This window comes from Lepeophtheirus salmonis, chromosome 8 (genome assembly GCF_016086655.4).
Source record: "Lepeophtheirus salmonis chromosome 8, UVic_Lsal_1.4, whole genome shotgun sequence".
Taxonomy (NCBI): domain Eukaryota; kingdom Metazoa; phylum Arthropoda; class Copepoda; order Siphonostomatoida; family Caligidae; genus Lepeophtheirus; species Lepeophtheirus salmonis.
In genome coordinates this window covers 6,574,506-6,593,308 of record NC_052138.2, presented here as the reverse complement: position 1 = coordinate 6,593,308, position 18,803 = coordinate 6,574,506, and the positions used below count along the sequence as shown (strand labels likewise).

The following is an 18,803-nucleotide window of genomic DNA, read 5'->3' as shown; positions in this document are numbered from 1 at the left end:
TTGAGACTTTATTTTTGAAGGGCAAATTTATCCGTTTAAATAATTAGTTCAATTATTTTTGACGATTTACTTTAGAAAACCTTTTATAAAATATCTACTTTGATTTTGAGCAGTGAACGTGAAGTGAGTCTATCATTTTCGCCTCAAAAACAATTTTGGGGATTTAAAATGCTAACCCAAAATGGAAGAGTTAAATAAAACACCACGTGATGTTGTTAAAAAACTACAACAACGACAAACTATTACTCTTTTATAATTGGACAAGACAAAGATCATATATAAAAATTGATATTTATCACCACAACAGGTTGCGTGATTGGAGCTTGTGCTCCTCCAGATAGAGAACTCATTGTCCAGACCTTTGTATAAAATAACTTAATACTTTGTGTATTTATGAAAAATAATAAATTATGAAATAGCCATGACGTATCAAGGGAAAAAGGGAATCGACAGCTGACTACAAAATACATAGGTTATTTTTGTGTTGGCGAGGTAACGCCGTGCTAGAACTCATTGATATAAATATATAGTTTGCCCAACTTATTATTTCTATTAAGACATTTTGGCTATCAAAAGTCATGAATAAAAAAATATATATTAAATTAATATTTAAATAGGCTAATTCTATTTAATTTTTAATATATTCTATTTCTTTTAGGTGGTAAAATGCTGCAGGTAGAGGACTAAAATGAAGGGGGGAAGGGTTAAAAGGCCTAGAACCATCCCATACAAATTGGTTATCTATAGACTATAATATAGCCTTGTAATAAAATATTACTAATCTATATTATAATTTATAATACAGTATGAAATAAATTCTTACAAGATTTTATTATTTTGTATATATACATTCATTTCAAAAATTCTGAAGAAATAATATGACGATGATAAGCATTGATGAGAGACAAATAGCAGTTGGTAGACTGACTTATTTGGCTAACTACAAGATGATTTCGGGCCTTTTATACCCTAAGAAAATACTTTTGAAAGCAGAAAATGATAGTTCAAGAAACATGGATATGTATTGTAAAAAAACACATTGGCAGCGAGCTTGTCCCGTTAATGAACAATGAGTAATGACAAAACGTATATTATCATATAAGAATACCAAGTTCAATCGGGTTTATATAAGGGATGAAATTATATCTTCTCTTGTTTTAAGATGAATGAGTTTCAAAACTTTTGAATATTTGAGGAAAAATAATTATCTAGCTCTTTCAAGTTGACAAATTCAAGAGATGTGGCTTCAACAGTTTGACTGCTCGTTTGAATTTCAACATGACAGTATTATAACCTTCAAAAAGATGTTCAAAATCATCGAAAAATTAGGAATCTTTGCCTTTGATGAGATGAAAAAGGAAAAAGATAGGAAATGGATTTAAAGAAACAGCAAATAGTTGGTCCTTGCAAGAAATTGCAAATGGTAATTATGTGCGGTGTATTCCGTCACTGGAAGCAGCCAATCTTTTTTGATTTTGATAAGAACCAAGGGCTTCCGCTGGGTGGAAAATCAATTTAAGAATTTGTTTTCTTAAAAAAAAAAAGGAAATTAATCCTGGGGACGCCCCTGAGACCATAACAAAAGAGTTACTTTTTTCTATTGTAAATTAAATAGAGCATCATGGGTTTTGAATTCCGATGAATCACGATGGACATGGGAAATGTATCTCTGGTATCTCAACTGTCATTAAATGTCAAAAGCTACTCGTTTGTGAGTCCATATGACCCCTAATGCAGTGTTTATGTATTTCCTGATTCATGTCTTATTGAAGAGAGCTCGTGACAATTTGCAAGATAAAGGATTTGATACATTTTCAAGGGATGGCACACGTTCAGCCAAGCTTAAAAATTCAGATTTTCAAAAACTTCTTATTCAAGATAGGTGTGAGTTGAAAATAACAAATAAACTCAGTGACACTAATTTAAATTACAACACTAAATATTATGAATTAATTTTGCTTTATATACTAATAGCATAATTACTATGTATCTTTGAAGGGTTGATTCTAAGTTATTCATCATTGCAAGTATTTTTTAAATATTTTATTTTAAATTGTTAAATGTACAAATCACTGTATTTGATATATTTATTTGAATAAATGATAACCCAAAATACATTTCAAAAACTAAATACTAACACTACAATTATTTATTGCACATAGATGCCATGAATAGAGGATTTTTATGGGCGCAACTCCATTTTGTCAATTATTTAATATCTAAAATTATTTTATTAAGTATTATTATACAAACTGTCATTTCAGAAGATTCTTATTATCTGTTCCGAAAATGGTTTGTTATGTTATTATGTAAAACAATAGTAATCCAATGACTTCTTAACAAAATGATGGGGATATCCTAACAAAAATAGTAACAAAGATATCTTTTGTAAAAAATATTTTTTTTATTTAAACATTTATATCATTATTCCATAAAAAGTATATAGCAAAATAATAACTAAGCTTACTAAAAACTTCACATTCAATTCGGTCAGTAAGATAAGGGAATGTGAAACCAGTAAATTAACTACATTCTAGTGTACTGGAAAAAATAAATTATGTCTGTGATGAATGTGAAAAGGTATTTATGCTATTATCAGGGGCGTCCGCAGGGGTTGGCTTTAGCCTCAATCCAAATATCCTAATTTCCAGAAATTTAAATAGCTATAAAAAATTTCCAAAAAATTAAATTTTTTGTGAATAGATATGGATTTTTGAAATTTATTTCCAAAAAATTTTACTTTTTAAATTTACTTTTTGATTTTTTTCCCCCTAAAAGTTAATTTGTTTTGTAAATAGGTAGGGTTTTAAAATTTCAAAAAATATTTAAAATTTTGTATGAATAAAATATTTGAAATTAAACTTTTGCCTTTTTTTTCCACAAAATTAAATTTTTTGTGAGCAGCTGAGGATTTTTGAAATTTTTTTCCAAAAATTCATTTTTTTGTGAAGAGCTGTGGATTTTTGAAATTTTTCCTAAAAATTTTTTCAATTAAAATTCATTAACCAAGCCTCCCCCAAAAAAAAAAAAATATATATATAATCCTGAAGACGACCCAGATTATTATATATAACAAAATTAATTAATAATGTTCAACAAAGAAATGAAAATGGATCTTACACAAATTATAATATTGATATTGTTTATCAATTATTAATAATCGATTTAGGTCAAAGATGAGTATGGAATACATTTGTATTCTTGGGAAATTATCGTCAATTTCTAAAAAAAAATAATTCTTATTAACCCTTTAAGTCTATTGCAAAGTGCACATAACCATAGCCTTATATAGTGAAATATGATCCGTGGATATGGTCTGGAATATGGAAAATAATCTAGAATAATAAATTTTTGTCGGTTGTATCACTTTGTACTGACCCCACGATGTATCATTATCATTGAAGTAATTATATAATCATTATTACGACTGTTTCATTCTTCTATCATATTCATGAATCATAGATATCCTGGCAAGATAATTAGTAATTATTAATTACTCACAGAAAAAAACTAGATGTTCCTGTTTGACAATTCCTTGTGTACCGATATTTTTTATCTTGAACTTAGAAGAAATGTAGATATCACATAATGAATGAATAAGCGTAGGGGAGTTGTTTTTTGTTTTTGTTGGGGGGGAGGGGGGCAGGGATAACACTTTTTTGCTCATTTTGGCCAAAAAAATCGCTCCAAAATCCTAAGTCTATTCATCACTCTCCCGAACGGTGTTTAAATTCAAATTAAAGAAATCTAGCAGGAGGAACTGACATTCTTATCGGATTTCGTTTAAACTCCAAAAGCTTCTTCGAAGTGATGAATTTACAAAACTTATGGAGTTGGGGATGCCATTCAAACACTTCGATCGATAGGTACTTGTAAAGTAGAATCCTTAAAAAAATGCGCAATCTCCGATCATTTTCGTTGCCAAATATTATGATAGTAAACCTTTGAGGCATGAGCCTTTTTGACTTTGTTCAACACTTTATTCAAGTGAGTTGGGACGGATCTTTTTGAGTGCTCCTTTATAAGGCTGTTAGTTTCATGGAATGAAGAAATATGCTGCAGCATTCTTAAAGGATATCGATAGTCCCTATATTCCAGTGGTCGGGGGACAGGGGTAATATTTAGAAAAATAAACCTAGGCCACAAGTTTGCAGTAAATTAATTTTACTACTATTTCTTTTTGGGCAACGCTAAATAAAGTTACATGCCCCCTGCTTTAGTCTACCTATAGGCAGCTCCTCTTGGTTTACTATATGAAAATGTCACTGAAATGAACGAGGCTGAAAACAATTCTTGATCAAATGAATGTTGTTAAGATAACACTCGCTGAAAATAATCTCGCTTTTCATGAACAAACTCACAAAGTAGTTACTCAATACTTGGACGTTCTCTCCTCAAGAATAAGAAAATAATAATAACATTTTGATTTTTTTTAAATATGATATGATGAGCCAGAGAGTACATTAGCTCTTTGCTAAACATCATCATTTTTTTAAATTTTATGTTAAGTACGTACCTTTTCTTTCTTTTTTAATATAAATTTAACTAAACGCCTCCCAGATTTCATTCAGTTTATACAGTGCACCCATAGAGAAAGAAATACATAGAGATGACAAGCCTTTTTACTTGGCTGCTTTGCTTAGTTAGGCAGACAGAGAACAAACATTCTGATCTTAAAAAATGGTGTACAGCTGTTGTAATATGTGTAATATTGTAGCTATGTTATAATCTGAAGGAAAAAATCGAACTTGATTTGAGCACATCTGTAATTATTTGAAGCATCGTCTTAATTCTATTTACAGGAAGATTTATTTAGGGAATGAATGTCTAAGAATTCATTGATTCAATTTATGGCTGTTTTGCCGTTCTTAATTCATTAACTAATAATCGGCGGATTAAAAACAAAGGAAGATTCAAACTATTTACAGCGATTGGTTGAGCACAAAAATCCTAGCACTGGACCCTTGATCCGTAATATCATATCAAACTTTATTAGCATTTGATTATGAACTGTTTTTGTATATTTAACATTTCGCTTTTTTTGTATTTTCAATCTTTATATAGATAGTGGGTCACGGCCTGTGATTTAAAGTCATAACCTTTCAGTTTTTATTTATTTTTAAGGACAAAAAAAGCTTTTAGATTATAGCCACAATAGAAAATATTTTTAATGAGTGCACCCTGTATATTATTTATATTATATTAACAATGGTCTTAATTCAGTAATACCATATGTCTCGTTCCCGGCTTTTCCTTGGGGTCTTTTTTCTCTTAGAAAAATTGTAAACTTACTCAAATTACTTATATGATACACATCAGGGAGCACTATGTATATTGTGCATTCTGTGTACACGCTCGATACTACATGCAGAACGCCTGCTAGATTTCATTAGTATGACTACCTTGTTATTTCTTCGATAAGAAATAGCTTTATTCAAAGATCCAAACATGCATTCCTTACATAAAGATATTTGCTTTATTAACATAGAAGATAATAGGGTGTGAGCAAAGTAATAAAAATAATAGACTGCAAGATGACTCAACCATCTTGAACCAAGTTCAAATAATTGAAATAAACAAAAACTACAGTTAATAGCATTTACATAAGCAGTAATTACTAAAACTATTCATCAGAAAAATGTCATAAGATCAAACTAGTGGAATTTAATTCCTAATTTCATATTCGCTGTTAGTTTTTCTCTATCACCCTTAGGACCTTCAGAAATAGGACATAGGGTGATCTGACGTCATCTTACGTTAATTTTAGTATTCTTTTTGTAGACAAAGTTAAATTAATTAAAATGTTACAAGTTGATATATAAATTACTAGTTACATTGAAGTGATAATATCATCGTCCATGGGATTAAAAATATTTTCTATTGTAGCTATAATCTAAAAGTTTTTTTTTTTTCCTTAAAAATAAATAAAAACTGGAAGTTTTCACTTTAAATCACAGGCCGTGACCCACTATATATATAAAGAGTAAAAATACAAAAAAAGTGAAATGTTAAATATACAAAAACACTTCATAATCAAATGCTAATAGAGTTTGATATGACATCGCTGATTAAGGGTCCAGTGCTAGGATTTTTACTTTTCTAATCGGTACTTTTTCCGTTACACACACCCCTCCTTTAGCAGACTATTATTATAATATCGGGGGCGTCTACATGATTTTTTTTTTGAGGGGAGCTTGGTAAAAAAATTTCAAAATCCATAAATATTCGCAAAAAATTAAATTTTTGGTAAAAAAATTTCAGAAATTTAATTTTTTGACCGAAAAAAAAATCCTGCAAAAAATCATTAATTTGGAGGGTGCTACAGCCCCTTCAGCCTACCCTCACTGACCCCCTTGAATATACAAGAGCCCTAACATACGAGTTTTTAATTTCGAGATACAAGCTGGATTCTGAGGAAAAAATTGCATTGAGCTATATTCTATAGATATGAGCTGGTCGGGTGTTGCAAGTGTTATTTCTTATGAATAAAGAAGGGATGGGATCAGTGTAAGGAAAAAAACTAAATATAACGAAAACTGTTGATGTCTGTGTTATTTCTTCTTTTTTGTTCTCTCTAAAAGAAGAATTCGTCCCTATCTTTAGCATAGATGGATTTAAAAATCCATAATAAAATAAATATATACGAATTGAAATATAATTATAATTTTTTCCCTGTACTAATGCTTTGAATTGTAGAAGTTTCTCTTCTTTAAAGCAGTAATTACTTTTCTACCCCCAAAAATCATATAACAGGCAGCTGATATTAGCAAGTGTCTTAATTCAGTAATACCATATGTCTCGATCCTGTCTTCTCCTTGTGCTCTAACCCAAATCACATCTCCACTTAGGAGATAAATTGCTTTGACTTACGAGCTCCGTCCGGGAACGAGTTCGACTCGTATATCAAAGTATTACTGATATATGCGCAATTTTGTCAAGAAAATGTGACTGTGATTAGGTTTTTACATCCTTTCAATGATTTTTAGTCCAATAATATTTTCTAAGTTAGGGGTTCTCAACCAATGTGCCGCAGATCATCGTCCAGTGTGTCGTGGAGGCAGTGGTATTGAAAATTTTAATGTCTGCAATGTAAACAGGTAAAACCTAATGGTAGTAAGATGCTAGACACAAGTAGACCTTGCTTCATTCTATTAAATATATAGATTGAAGCAAGGTTGTCTTTAGTCTCATCAACAGCTAAGAAAAAAATCCTTATCTCAAATTTTCTCCTTAATTTTGGAGATTATACCCTTACTAACAATCCTTCTATTAGGAACGGTTCTAACGGCTGATATTTTCATAAATTTCGATAAAATGGGGTGCTCCACGGTGAAAAAGGATAATTAATATGAAGCAATCAGTCATTCATGTTCTTGATGTTGCACGAGAACATAAAGTGTCTTTGACTTTAGATGAGGGATTATAAGAGTATTTACAACGACATATTCGACAAAATCGTCCGGTAGGTAGATCCAAGTTGAATGACCTTCATTAATTTCAATCCACACGTTTGGCAGAACTTTATAGGCATTTCACAAATAATATTAATTTTATTGCAAAAAGGCAGGCGGATTCTGTATCAGAAGGAAGATGTGATCACAACAATGATTTGGTAAAGAATAAATAAATAAGAAAAAAGAGCAAACGCAACAACAGTTTTTCCTTTTCTAATCTCAAAATAGTTATTTATGGAAACTTGCTGCCCATGTATATGTATACAGGCTGCCAGTCAATATCCCTTTCTGTCAAAACGGGCAATACAAAATGGTGTTGTCTTTCATCACCCCCTATTTGTGTGAGTCGGGGTTTTGCATTGTGATGGTCAAAAAATCTATGGGAAGGAACAAACTAAAAAAAACACATTGAATGCTACTCTGTGTGTCAGCCTCTCACCCATCCCATCACAACTTGATCTCATTATTTTCCAGAGACAAGCTCAAGTGTCTCACTGAGTGCAAGCAGTATATGTATTTTGGTCATAACAGCTGACAGTGGCACAAATCATCTTATATACAGATCCGTTTACTATTTATTATATAAAGCGTTTTCAATGACGTCATAGATTGCATCATAACTAAAGGAGACAACATTTTTTGGGATCAAAGTTGTTATTTTTACTACATCAAATAGATAAATTTTCAATAAATCTTGATAAAACTCCACCAAATGGTTTTTTTAATAAAAAAAAAAAAATGTATAATAACCGTATTGAATACGACTTGATGCATATGCTAAATACTGATATTTGAATATAATCAAAGTAATATTTACTGAAAATCCCTAAAAATGGCTAGATTTGTAAAATTAAAATAACTATTTTTTTGTTTGGATCAGTGAGGGACGAGATAAGTATGATAATTAAATAAAAAAAAACATTATTCTTAGATTGAAATTGTTAATTATTATCTACAACAAGGAAATAAGATTGGATATAACAACTTATTTTTTATACATTTTAGGGGCAGCTATAAAATAAAACTAGGGAGGGTAAAGGTTTATGTTCTTTTATTTGTTGTCTCATTTTGACATCCAATGTTTACCTATTTTCCTTCATATTAATGAAAACGGGGTTTTCTTTGTTATGAAACCTGGTTGTTGATGCTTCTCCCAAAATGGCCGGCATCAACTATGCTGACGTCACGTGAAAACGTTCTATAAACATGTTAGGTTTTTGATAAATATTTTGGGAAGGTGGTCCTCGGAGCTGTTTTGACAATCATTACATGGTTGCCTTCAGTTGAAAAAGGTTGAGAACTCCTGATCTAAGTCATTAGATAACACTCTGACTTCTAATTATAGGGAGTGGGCTCATTAAAAAAAGAATGACATCCAGAATGATTCCATGAATCATTGATAATGTCAAGTGATTCATAGTCTGCTGATTTTATGGGAGGTGTACCTACCTATTTATTTAGTATAGCTGAGATACAAAAAGAGAGAGAGCGCTTAAAGTGGAGTGAAGAGGACCTGTATGCAATGTTGTTCACATCGACACCTAGCTGCCGGTTTATGTAGAAAAATAAAAGGAGGATGACATATTATTATTTATTATTATCTCTATGATGATGAGAAATTATGAGGTGGTGTAATATAAAAAGAAGAGGTCTCTGCTGTGTGTGTTTGGAAGTGGGATGGGCGTGCGACGAGAAGGGTATGTGTAAAAAAGGAAAGAAAGGAAAAAAAAGGAGAGAGGGAAGAATGGAAAAAAGGGAGAGGAGGTGGAGTAGGAGGAGTAGAAAAGAGAGAGAGAGAGAGCTGAGCTCAGCAGCAACCAACTCCCGAGATTCTCAGGCGTTTATTTTATTCCATAATATTTCATTACATAAAAAATTAGCCACTTTTTTTAATAATCAGACTCTTATCATTGAGTGGTTTTTTCGAATCCTTGTGATTGTGGGCATTGTATACGTAGATTAGGATATTTTCCTTCCTTCCTCCTCGAATTCTTGCATGGAAAGTGAAAAGTAGAAGTAGATTGGACTTGAGGATGAAATGAATTCTGGTCGTCGTAGCATGACTCGTGATATAAACGAATCAATCCGTCTTGTGTTGGGGAAGCACATCAAGATCCTTCACAAGGCCAGCGCCAAATATGAGTTGAAGGGCGGCGATAAAGTGGAGAACCGTGTTTTGGTTCTCTCTGCGCATCGCATCTTTGTGATGACAACCAAAGTCCCAACACGGATTGATCAACATTTCCACTACTTAGAACTGCGACACATTGAGTCCCGTCGTCGTAATTCCATGCGTTGGACCTCTGAGTCTACTAACAAATCGCACCACTTTATTTTGGAGGATGCGGACCCCCTTTTGTGCACTCTTTTCAACGCTGTCAGAAACGTTTTCCCAGGTGTTCCCGTGGAGCATGTCCTTGGACCCATTCTTCTCTCACCTTCAGATCGACTTCGTGATACACTTGAGTTCAAACCACCCGACCCCAAGACTCTTGGACCCTGTGGAGGCTTTTCTTCACAATATGCTTGCATGTGTGACTATTTTGGCTTACCTTTTAGGGAAGAGGTGGCATGGGATGTGGACACTATTTATTTCTCTCATGATTCCAGAGAACTGCGATTACAGGACTTTGAACATTTAGACCATCGTGATCTTGTGTGTATACTTTCTGCCCTTGAACATAATACTTGGTTTACGAAACTACGTGCTTCACTTTCTGCGGGTACTGCATCTTCATCCTCTTCTAATTCATCCACGTCTGGGACCAAGCTTGCTGGAGATATCGCGGAAAGAATTCTAAGTGTCGTGGGAAAGTCTTCATCCTTACAAGAACTATACATTTCAGGGATTGGGGCACGATATGACTTTGCTCAAAAATTAAGTGGTGCCATCACTACCAATCCTAGATCTGCATTTATGTCATTTGATCTCTCATGCAACTTTCTAGAAGATAAAGGCGTTGCTGCGCTCTCACAAAGTGTATCAAAATTACCAAGAGGTCTTCATCACGTTAATTTAAGTCACTGCTCACTCTCTTCAAAGGGTATTACTGCTTTTGCATCCTCCCTTGCCAATCATCGCTTCACTGCAAGTACTCTTACCTACCTTAATCTTTGTGGGAATTCAATGAAAGAAGCAGAGGCAAGTCATGCCCTTTGCTCCTTTCTTGCTCAACCAAATGCTGTTGCTATCTTGGACATCTCGTCCACGGACACACCTCTTGATATTCTCTTCAATGCCCTTGTTCGTGGCTGTACTTCTTCTCTCACACATCTCAATTTAAGTCGCAATCCTTTTAGCTCAAAGAAAGCAAAAGATGTACCGGAAGCATTTAAACAATTTTTTGCTACAACACTTAGTTTGCAATATGTCAACCTCAGCCATTGCAAATTGCCTGCAGATGCTCTAAAGAACCTATTGCTAGGATTGGTCTGCAACGAAGCTACAAATAACGTAGAGCTGAATCTAAGCAATAATAATTTGGGAGCAAACGGTGCTGCTGTTCTCGAAAACTGCATAGGCGGCGTTCGTTGTCTTTCTCGGCTTGATTTGAGTGAAAATAACATTGAAGCTGAAATGGCAGGCGTTATGAACGGTCTTACGCGTAATAAGTCAATCTTAAGTTTGAATATAAGTCGAAATATGACTAATGTGAAGCCCAAGTATTTGTCTGCCGTGATGGAGTCTATTGTTCATCTTTTACAAGATGAAGATGCTACGCTTACAAAGTTGAATATTTCCGATTGCAAATTAAAGGCAGAAATTAACAATGTTATTAATGCCTTGGGATCAAATCAATGTCTTCAACATTTAGATATTCAAGGAAATGGTATGGGGGATGTTGGCGCTCGTCTACTTGCCAAAGCCCTTCAAATTAATACTCGTCTAAAAGTCATTCATCTAGATAGAAATAATATCTCACTTCAAGGGTATTCAGACATAACATATGCACTGCAATCAAATTATGCTATGAGACATATCCCATTTCCTACATATGATATGATTCCCTTTATGAAAACTCATCCAGAGAAGGTCGACTCAATTCTTCATCGTCTTCAAGAACTTCTACAGCGAAATTCTAGTCCACATCAATTTAGAAATGCCGGTCAAGCATTTAGACTTACCCAAGGATTCATTCTTAGTTCTACACAACAGATACTTGATCGGGTGTCAGCAGCTACTCAAGACAATGTTGAAGCGTTTAGGAAAACTCAAGTTGCAAATGAAGAAAGTGATACGGAGTCGGAAATCATTGTCTTAAGAGCAAGAGGTTATCTTAATGATGCAGAAAAGTCGAAACACCTATTGTCAGCCCTACATGAGGTTTCCTCTGCTAGAGACGAAATTGATACGAAGATGAGACGTGTATCTGAGGACCTATCTTCATTTGTGGAGGATTATGTTCGAAAAAATTTGGAAAATATGATAATGTGTGCAGAAAAGCAGTGCTCACAAGTTATGTCAAATTCAGATCTTAGAACGTCTATCCGAGCAACCTGTGCTAAAAAGTGCGTAATTTCCTCAGATTTTGTATCCAATATAATATCTGATCAAGTGGGATTAGAAATTCATAATAAGATCAATGAACTAAATTTGATTATAGCCAATAACATATCTGATCGTGTAATTGACGAAGTGATAGAATCTATGAATGGAATATCTAAAAAGATATTATCTGAAATCGGATCTAAAAAGAAAAAACGCTCTTTAACACCGGATGTTTTAAAGCAGGGTGTTAATCACGGAATGTCATCAGGCTTGCCTTCAACTAGACCTTCATCTTCTGTTGATGGTTCTAATGATAATTTGTCTGATGCCCCTACAAATAGTAGTCACGGGGGAGGAGGTGGAAGTATTACAGATATTGCTAGTACGAAATCCGAGTCTTCGCCCATTCATACTCCACAAACGAATAAACGTAAATCATTACAAGATCGTAAACTCCGACCTAAATCCGTTACTGATGAAAATAATATTCTTCGGCATACCCCGGACATCCTTAGTTCCAATACGATCCAAGAGGAAGATTCTGTTCCTGAACTCCCTTCCGTATCTGCTCTTCAACATTTAGGAAAAGCGAGGCCCAAAAGACCTAAAAAATACGCTCCTAGTCGTGGAGCAATTGTTACTCATCATTCATCCACATCTTCAGTCAATGCATTTGCTTCCAATGACGAATCTTTTAATGATGGATTTGACAAGTTCTTTTATTCTTCTTCCGTTAATTCAGTTTTATCCAACTTGTCACCATCATCATCTCCTAGCGGAAGTCCAATGTTGGAAGATGTTCCAAGACAGGGAGGCTCATTTTCATCGGTAGGATCTACATCTCTTATAAAGGAACAATACATAGACGAATCAAATTCGAGTAATAAATCCCCTCTTCCTCTGCACAAAAGTCCGACACCTACTCATTCCTCTAAATTGTCTTGTTTAGCAAGCTCAACTTTAGATGAAGACTACTTGCCCACACAACCAAAGAACTCCCCCGAGAAAAAGTCTTCGGGGAGCTCTCCATCTGTACATAGCATAACAGATATATTTGCACGTTCAAAGAAAAAATCATCAACAGAATCACCTTCCTCTCCAAAGCTGGATCCTGATTCATCTTCCCTTCCCTCTAAGCGTCCAAAATCTTCCTTGGTTTGTGAAGAACCCATTGATGAATTTAAATCGGCCCCATCCTCTCCGCCACCTCCGGTTCCTCCAGCGGATTATGAAGTTGGTAAAAAGACTCCTGAGGAAGTTGCTCGACGCCATGGAGTCGGACTTGGAGGAAATATGTTGGCAGAAATGAAAGCAAAGCAGGAAAAACGTTCTTCAGTCATTGTCCCACCTGTAGTATCGTCATCATCTAGTTCTTCATCGTCAAAAGAGCCTTCTAATAACGAAGAAAAAAACTTATTTGGAAAAGTTAAACTTCGGTAAGTGATAATAATTAGTCAATGTCCTACATATATATATATATTTTAAGTATAGCTACTAATGATGGACGATTTTTACCTTCCAATGTTTCAAATCATACACAACAATAAATGCAATTTTTTTAATGTCCACACTAATTTTTGTATTACATATTATTATGGTAGTGCTATTCTTCTAAATTTGTCATAAATTTTGCTTGCTATATTACATCTATGTTATCTCTTGATCTGCTTTATCTAACTTTTTGTTTTCTCCTTTATTACACCTTTGTTCCTAACAATTTTAAAGAACAACGGGGCTTGCTGGTAGTTTGACGTCTCCCACTTCCGAATTTGTTTCTGACATGCATAAATCTTCATATGACGATCAAGATGAAAGACTAAAAGACTTAAAGTGTATCCCTTCATCTTCTCCTCCTGTTATGGGAGGCGGAGGTTCAATTGTTGGCTTGCGAGCTTCCAAATTCTCTGCATCTCCTCCCAATGTTACATCCTGTGCTCTCCTTACATCCACTCCCACAAATACCAACAACAATTTATCAAATGACAGTGTCGCAGCAAAACCTAAGCCATTGCCCAAGCCACGTCCCTGGTCCATTGTTGGAGTTGATCGGAAATCTGGTGAACTTACATCAGTTACGTCAGGAAATAAAGATTCTGATTCACTTGAAAAAAATGAGGAAGGACCTTGTACGACGACAGGGGTTCAACAACAAGGACGCTCTTACTCAACATCAATACCCAAAAAGAATTCTGTCCGTGATTTAATTAATAACATGAATAAAGTTGAATCAGGTTCTTCTTCTTCTTCGTCAACTTCAACCTCCTCGAATCAATATGAAAATGTTAGAAGGAAAGGAAACTCTTTACCTCGAAATAGTGCTCCACCTACTGCCACAACTTCATCCTCATCTTCTGTTGGTGCATTAGATTCCGGAAGGTCCCCTAATATTATTAAAAAAGAGTCCACTAGTGACGACCCTAGAATTTTGAAGTTAGAAGACGATTTTGCATTTGAAGATGTTATGGATGTTTAAAAGTTCATAATTAGTATTTTCACGTTATGTCTTTCTTATTAACTTTTTAACAGTCTCCTTCTCCCGTAACCAGTTGATTTGTTTGTTTGTAATTTCTTAAGAAATTTTTCTCTTTGTCTTAATAATTTTTGCTTAAAGGAGGACATCCAGTTAAATAGGTAAGATTCTAATCTATTTTATTCATTATTTATTACTAGACTTGGACCCATTCATTTATTTTCCTTCATTTAAAAAAGAAAAACAAAAAAACGTTGACTACTTGATCATTTTCTCCCAAATTTAGTTGTTACGAAAAAACTTTTTCTGACAAGATGTCCAGTTTGATTTGCCACAGATAATCTTTGCAATTTTTTCTAGTATTAATTCAATTAAAATTATGAACTCTTATGGATCTAGGAAGAGCTCGTACTTTGAAAATTTGCCTTGGGAAAATTTGCCGTAGGTAAAACTCTCCTTCTTTTATCTAAAATAAATTACAATGTTTTAAAAAACATTCAATTGAGCATTTTTAGATCATTGTACTGTAATTTGAAATAAATATCTATACTCTGATATGGGGTTACCGGAAAATTCGGGCTGAGAAGTTACATTATATGTATCTTCGTGCTTAAAATGGGTCTTCCATAACTTGAAGTCCCTTTTAATTTAATTTTTTTTTTGGTAAAATCTCCATAAACCTGTCAGGGAGACGAAGGCCACCTCACTCTTGAAGTAATTGAAACACGATATGCTGGCAAAATGAATGCAAAAATGCATTACAAATAACTTCAAGGGGAGGAAGACCCCTTTTAAATCTTATATATGAGACCGAAATATCCTAGAACACGGATATGGCAATGTTGATATGAGGGGATTTTTTAGTGAGTATCAGGATAATACTTGAATGCAAATTTGTTCGAACATAAGTAAGATTTTTATAATGTGCATTGTTTATTTAGATTTTTTTTATAAGATCGGGATTTGTGGGAATGATTTCTTATTATTATCGTATGAATAATGTCAAGACAAGGCTCTCAGTAATATATGTAGAAATTAGTGATGGTACGATTCCAAAAAATAAAAAAATCCAAATGCCGATTCGATTCTATTAAAAATTACCCGATTCCAATTAATTGTCCCATCACTAGTAGAAATAAATTTTTTAATTAAATAAATCACACTTTAACAGTAGCTTTTAACTTATGGATGAATGTGTAAGCCTTTGAATGAAAAATATTTTGTGTGTGGCATTGGCAAGAGGAGTATTAAAAAATCAGTTATAAACAAATTATGATGTTCTAAGTAGCATTTGGCAAATTATATTTAGATAAGATAGAAAGTACATTCTTTGATTGTACGAGATGCTTGAGGACGGTTTCTAATGTCAATCCATGATCCTCTTTCATGGTTGTGGGAAAACATTTCTTAAATTTGTATATAAATATTATACTAATACACACTAATTAATACCTTTATATCAGGATATAGATATTCAAATCAAATTACACAATAAAATAATTTAGAAATGCTCATTAGTATGTTTTTTAAACCTTATATAATATATATATATATATATTATAAATATTAAATAAAAGAAGGCGAATTTTCCTCACAGTGAGGGTTACTCACGGCAAACTTTCCACAAGGCGATTAATCCCAAGGTATATTTTTTTCTAAGCTAGCTTTCCTGATACCAATTCATTTATTAGGAGAGTCCGCAGGATAATATATATATTTTTTTAGGGGTAAGGAGGGCTTGGTTTTTGGATTTTTTTTGAGAAAAAAAAACCAAAAAAAATCAAAATTGGACAGCTATTCACAAAAAAAATAAAATAAAAATTTGAGAAGTTAAATTTTTTTGAAAAAAAAATTGAAAAATTAAATTTCAAATATTGAATTTTCTAGTAAAAAGCAAAATTTCCTTAATTTGGGGGACAGCCCCTCCATCCTACCTCCTGCGGACGCCCCCGTATATTGGCAATTTTTTAAAGGAATGGAAGTTGTGTAGTTTGCTACTTAGAGTAATTAAAGATCCCTCAGCCTCTCTGGCAGACAAAAAAGTATATCCGCGGACAACTAAATTTAGACAAAAATGGGTGACGTAGTAGTCATTTTGATAAAAAGGTTCTAGCTTTGATCTTGGAATAACTGCTTTTTTGTAGAATAACAAAAAAAGATCGAAGAAATGAACGCTGTTTTAAGATTTTTTTCCGTACATCTGTTTAAAAATGAACGGAGAGCATGAACCAAATTCAAGTCTGTTCATCAGTTTTGATACTAAAATTTTTTGCATGTTTCAGAACAGTGGTTCTCAAATTAGGGTACGTGTACCCCTTGGGGTACTTATAGACACTCCAGCGGGTATTTTTGGAGATTTTGAAAGAATATTTTACAAGTGGTTCATAACTCAGGGGTGTTTGCAGGGGGCGGCGGTCTGGAGGGGATGTAGCTCCCACAAATTAAGGAATGTTTCTTTTTTACAAGAAAATTTAACATCTGAATTTTTTTTTTTTCAAGAAATGTAATTTTCTATTCTGTTAATAGGTATTGATTTTTTTAAAAATATCCACAAAATTAATATTTTAAATATTTTGTGAACAGCTAGGGATTTTGAATTTTTTATCCAAAAAACTTAATTTTTTGAGAATAAATAATAAAAAAAAATTATTTTTGAATTTATTTTCAAAAAAAATCTAGACCACCAAAAAAATAAAATAATATAATCCTACGTACGTCACTACTGAAGCTAAATTTGCTTTGTGCTGGTAAGGGTTTACTTGGGCTAAATAAATGTTTTACGGGTGGTACATCACTAAAAAAAAGGTTGAGAATCCCTGTTTTAGACAATCGAAATACTATGCCTACAAATTAAACCAATAAATAAGATACCTAATCTTTTTGTATCCATTTCAGAAAAGAAGAATATAAAATGGTAATTTGAATACGAGTTGCTGTTCCCCCTATGTGCCAAGAAGATAAAGTCAATGCAGAGGATGTATTTTATATTGAGAATAATTACTTGCCTTTTAAATATGGGTTTGATATATATATTAAAGATTTAAAAAAATAATAATAATAGTTTATAAGTCGTGTCTTGGCGTGTAAAAATGAAAAAAAAAAAAAAAATGGATCAAAACTATCATTGCAACCTTACGCTTTACTTTTTTTTTTAAATAATAATTCATTATTTATTGATTTTAACTTATTTCCTTTTTAATTTTTTGAATCACAAAAGCGGTCATATATTTGTCATATTTTTCCTCTTACGTGAATCACATTACATTTGGCTTGTCTTTTACAAGACAAACCAAATGATCCTTCTTTTTGTAATGTTGAAAAAATCAATATTATTATTATATAATACGATTATGAAATGAAAATCGTAACTCTATAAACCATATTAATAAAAAATCAAAAATACCTACGTGAGAGGAAAATATTATTATTTCCTGAGTAAAAATAATATTGTATATCCTTATTCATATTTTAATCAATATTTTAAGGATGATTCATTACAATAATAACAACACTATTTTATTCTTATATATCGTGTTTTCTTAGAATATAAACAGTTTTAATTTTGAGTCATATATTTTTTTTACTCTTCATATCTGTTTTCTTCTGCTTGAAGAGACTCTGGGCCACTTATGTTGATCCGCATTGGTGCATAAAATATTTCCTGTTGGTATGTAAAAATACAAGAAACCTGGACATGACGTTTTATTAGATCCACTGCAAGCAACTGTGAGAGGAAGGAAATAAACACAAATGTCAACACTCCGTATACCGGGTGACGCGAAAAAATATATACACTTTCAATCTAGAACTTTATCAATATGTGTTTCAACAAGCAGTTGTAATAGGGTATATCGATAAATTAAAAATTACTAATATGATGTCTTGGATACCCTAATTATCGATGTAGCCCCCCTTGGCAGCAATGACCGCTTCCAGTGGGCTACGGAAGGCCATACATCCATTGCGTATGTAGTCTGCAGACATGGCATTCCTGTGCTGGTTGACGGTGTCCTTAGGTTGTTGATATTTGTGTGACGTTTTCTTTGAACAAAAAGGCAAGTTATCCTCCAACCACATCTGGGCCTTTTTGGACGTTGTGTGCAGGCGCACCATCCTGCTGGAACACCACGTTCATGTTAGAGCTGCTTTGTAATCTCTGTTGGTTTTTTGCCAGCGTCTAAAAGTGCACGGACCGAAATTCGTTGATCACGTTCAGATGGCATTTTCTCGGCTTCTAAGATAATTTTACTGCACTCACAATTTATGTAGCAAAAACAAAGTCTAAAGATTTTTTCGCCTCTCGATAGAGCAATGACATATTATAGGATGGAGTTACTTCGATACAAAACCCCAATTCTACTCCCAAGTTCAACGAGGAATTGCACTTAGA

General features: G+C 33.2%; 1 protein-coding gene and 1 long non-coding RNA gene across 3 annotated transcripts; both read left to right on the top strand.

Moving 5' to 3' along the window:
• The first annotated feature begins 7,137 nt into the window (after positions 1-7,137).
• On the top strand, positions 7,138-8,157 carry LOC139906211 (uncharacterized). Its single transcript, XR_011781574.1, has 3 exons — positions 7,138-7,462; positions 7,518-7,612; positions 7,683-8,157. It is a non-coding gene; the product is annotated as an uncharacterized lncRNA (long non-coding RNA).
• A 514-nt stretch (positions 8,158-8,671) lies between these two features.
• On the top strand, positions 8,672-17,979 carry LOC121123748 (F-actin-uncapping protein LRRC16A). Of its 2 annotated transcripts, XM_040718878.2 has the most exons (3): positions 8,672-13,379; positions 13,669-14,574; positions 17,309-17,979. In XM_040718878.2, exons 1-2 carry the CDS (start codon positions 9,493-9,495, stop codon positions 14,414-14,416), a joined length of 4,635 nt encoding a protein of 1,544 aa, XP_040574812.1. In that variant the 5' UTR covers positions 8,672-9,492; the 3' UTR covers positions 14,417-14,574; positions 17,309-17,979. The 2 variants fall into 2 exon arrangements, with proteins under 2 accessions (XP_040574812.1, XP_040574813.1); XM_040718879.2 differs by lacking the exon at positions 13,669-14,574.
• Positions 17,980-18,803: the final 824 nt, after the last annotated feature.

Coding starts and splice junctions, on each gene's coding strand:
- LOC121123748 (XM_040718878.2), top strand. CDS start 9,493: ATGAATTCTGGTCGTCGTAGCATGACTCGTGATATAAACGAATCAATC. Junction 13,380..13,668: donor TTTGGAAAAGTTAAACTTCG/GTAAGTGATAAT, acceptor ACAATTTTAAAG/AACAACGGGGCTTGCTGGTA.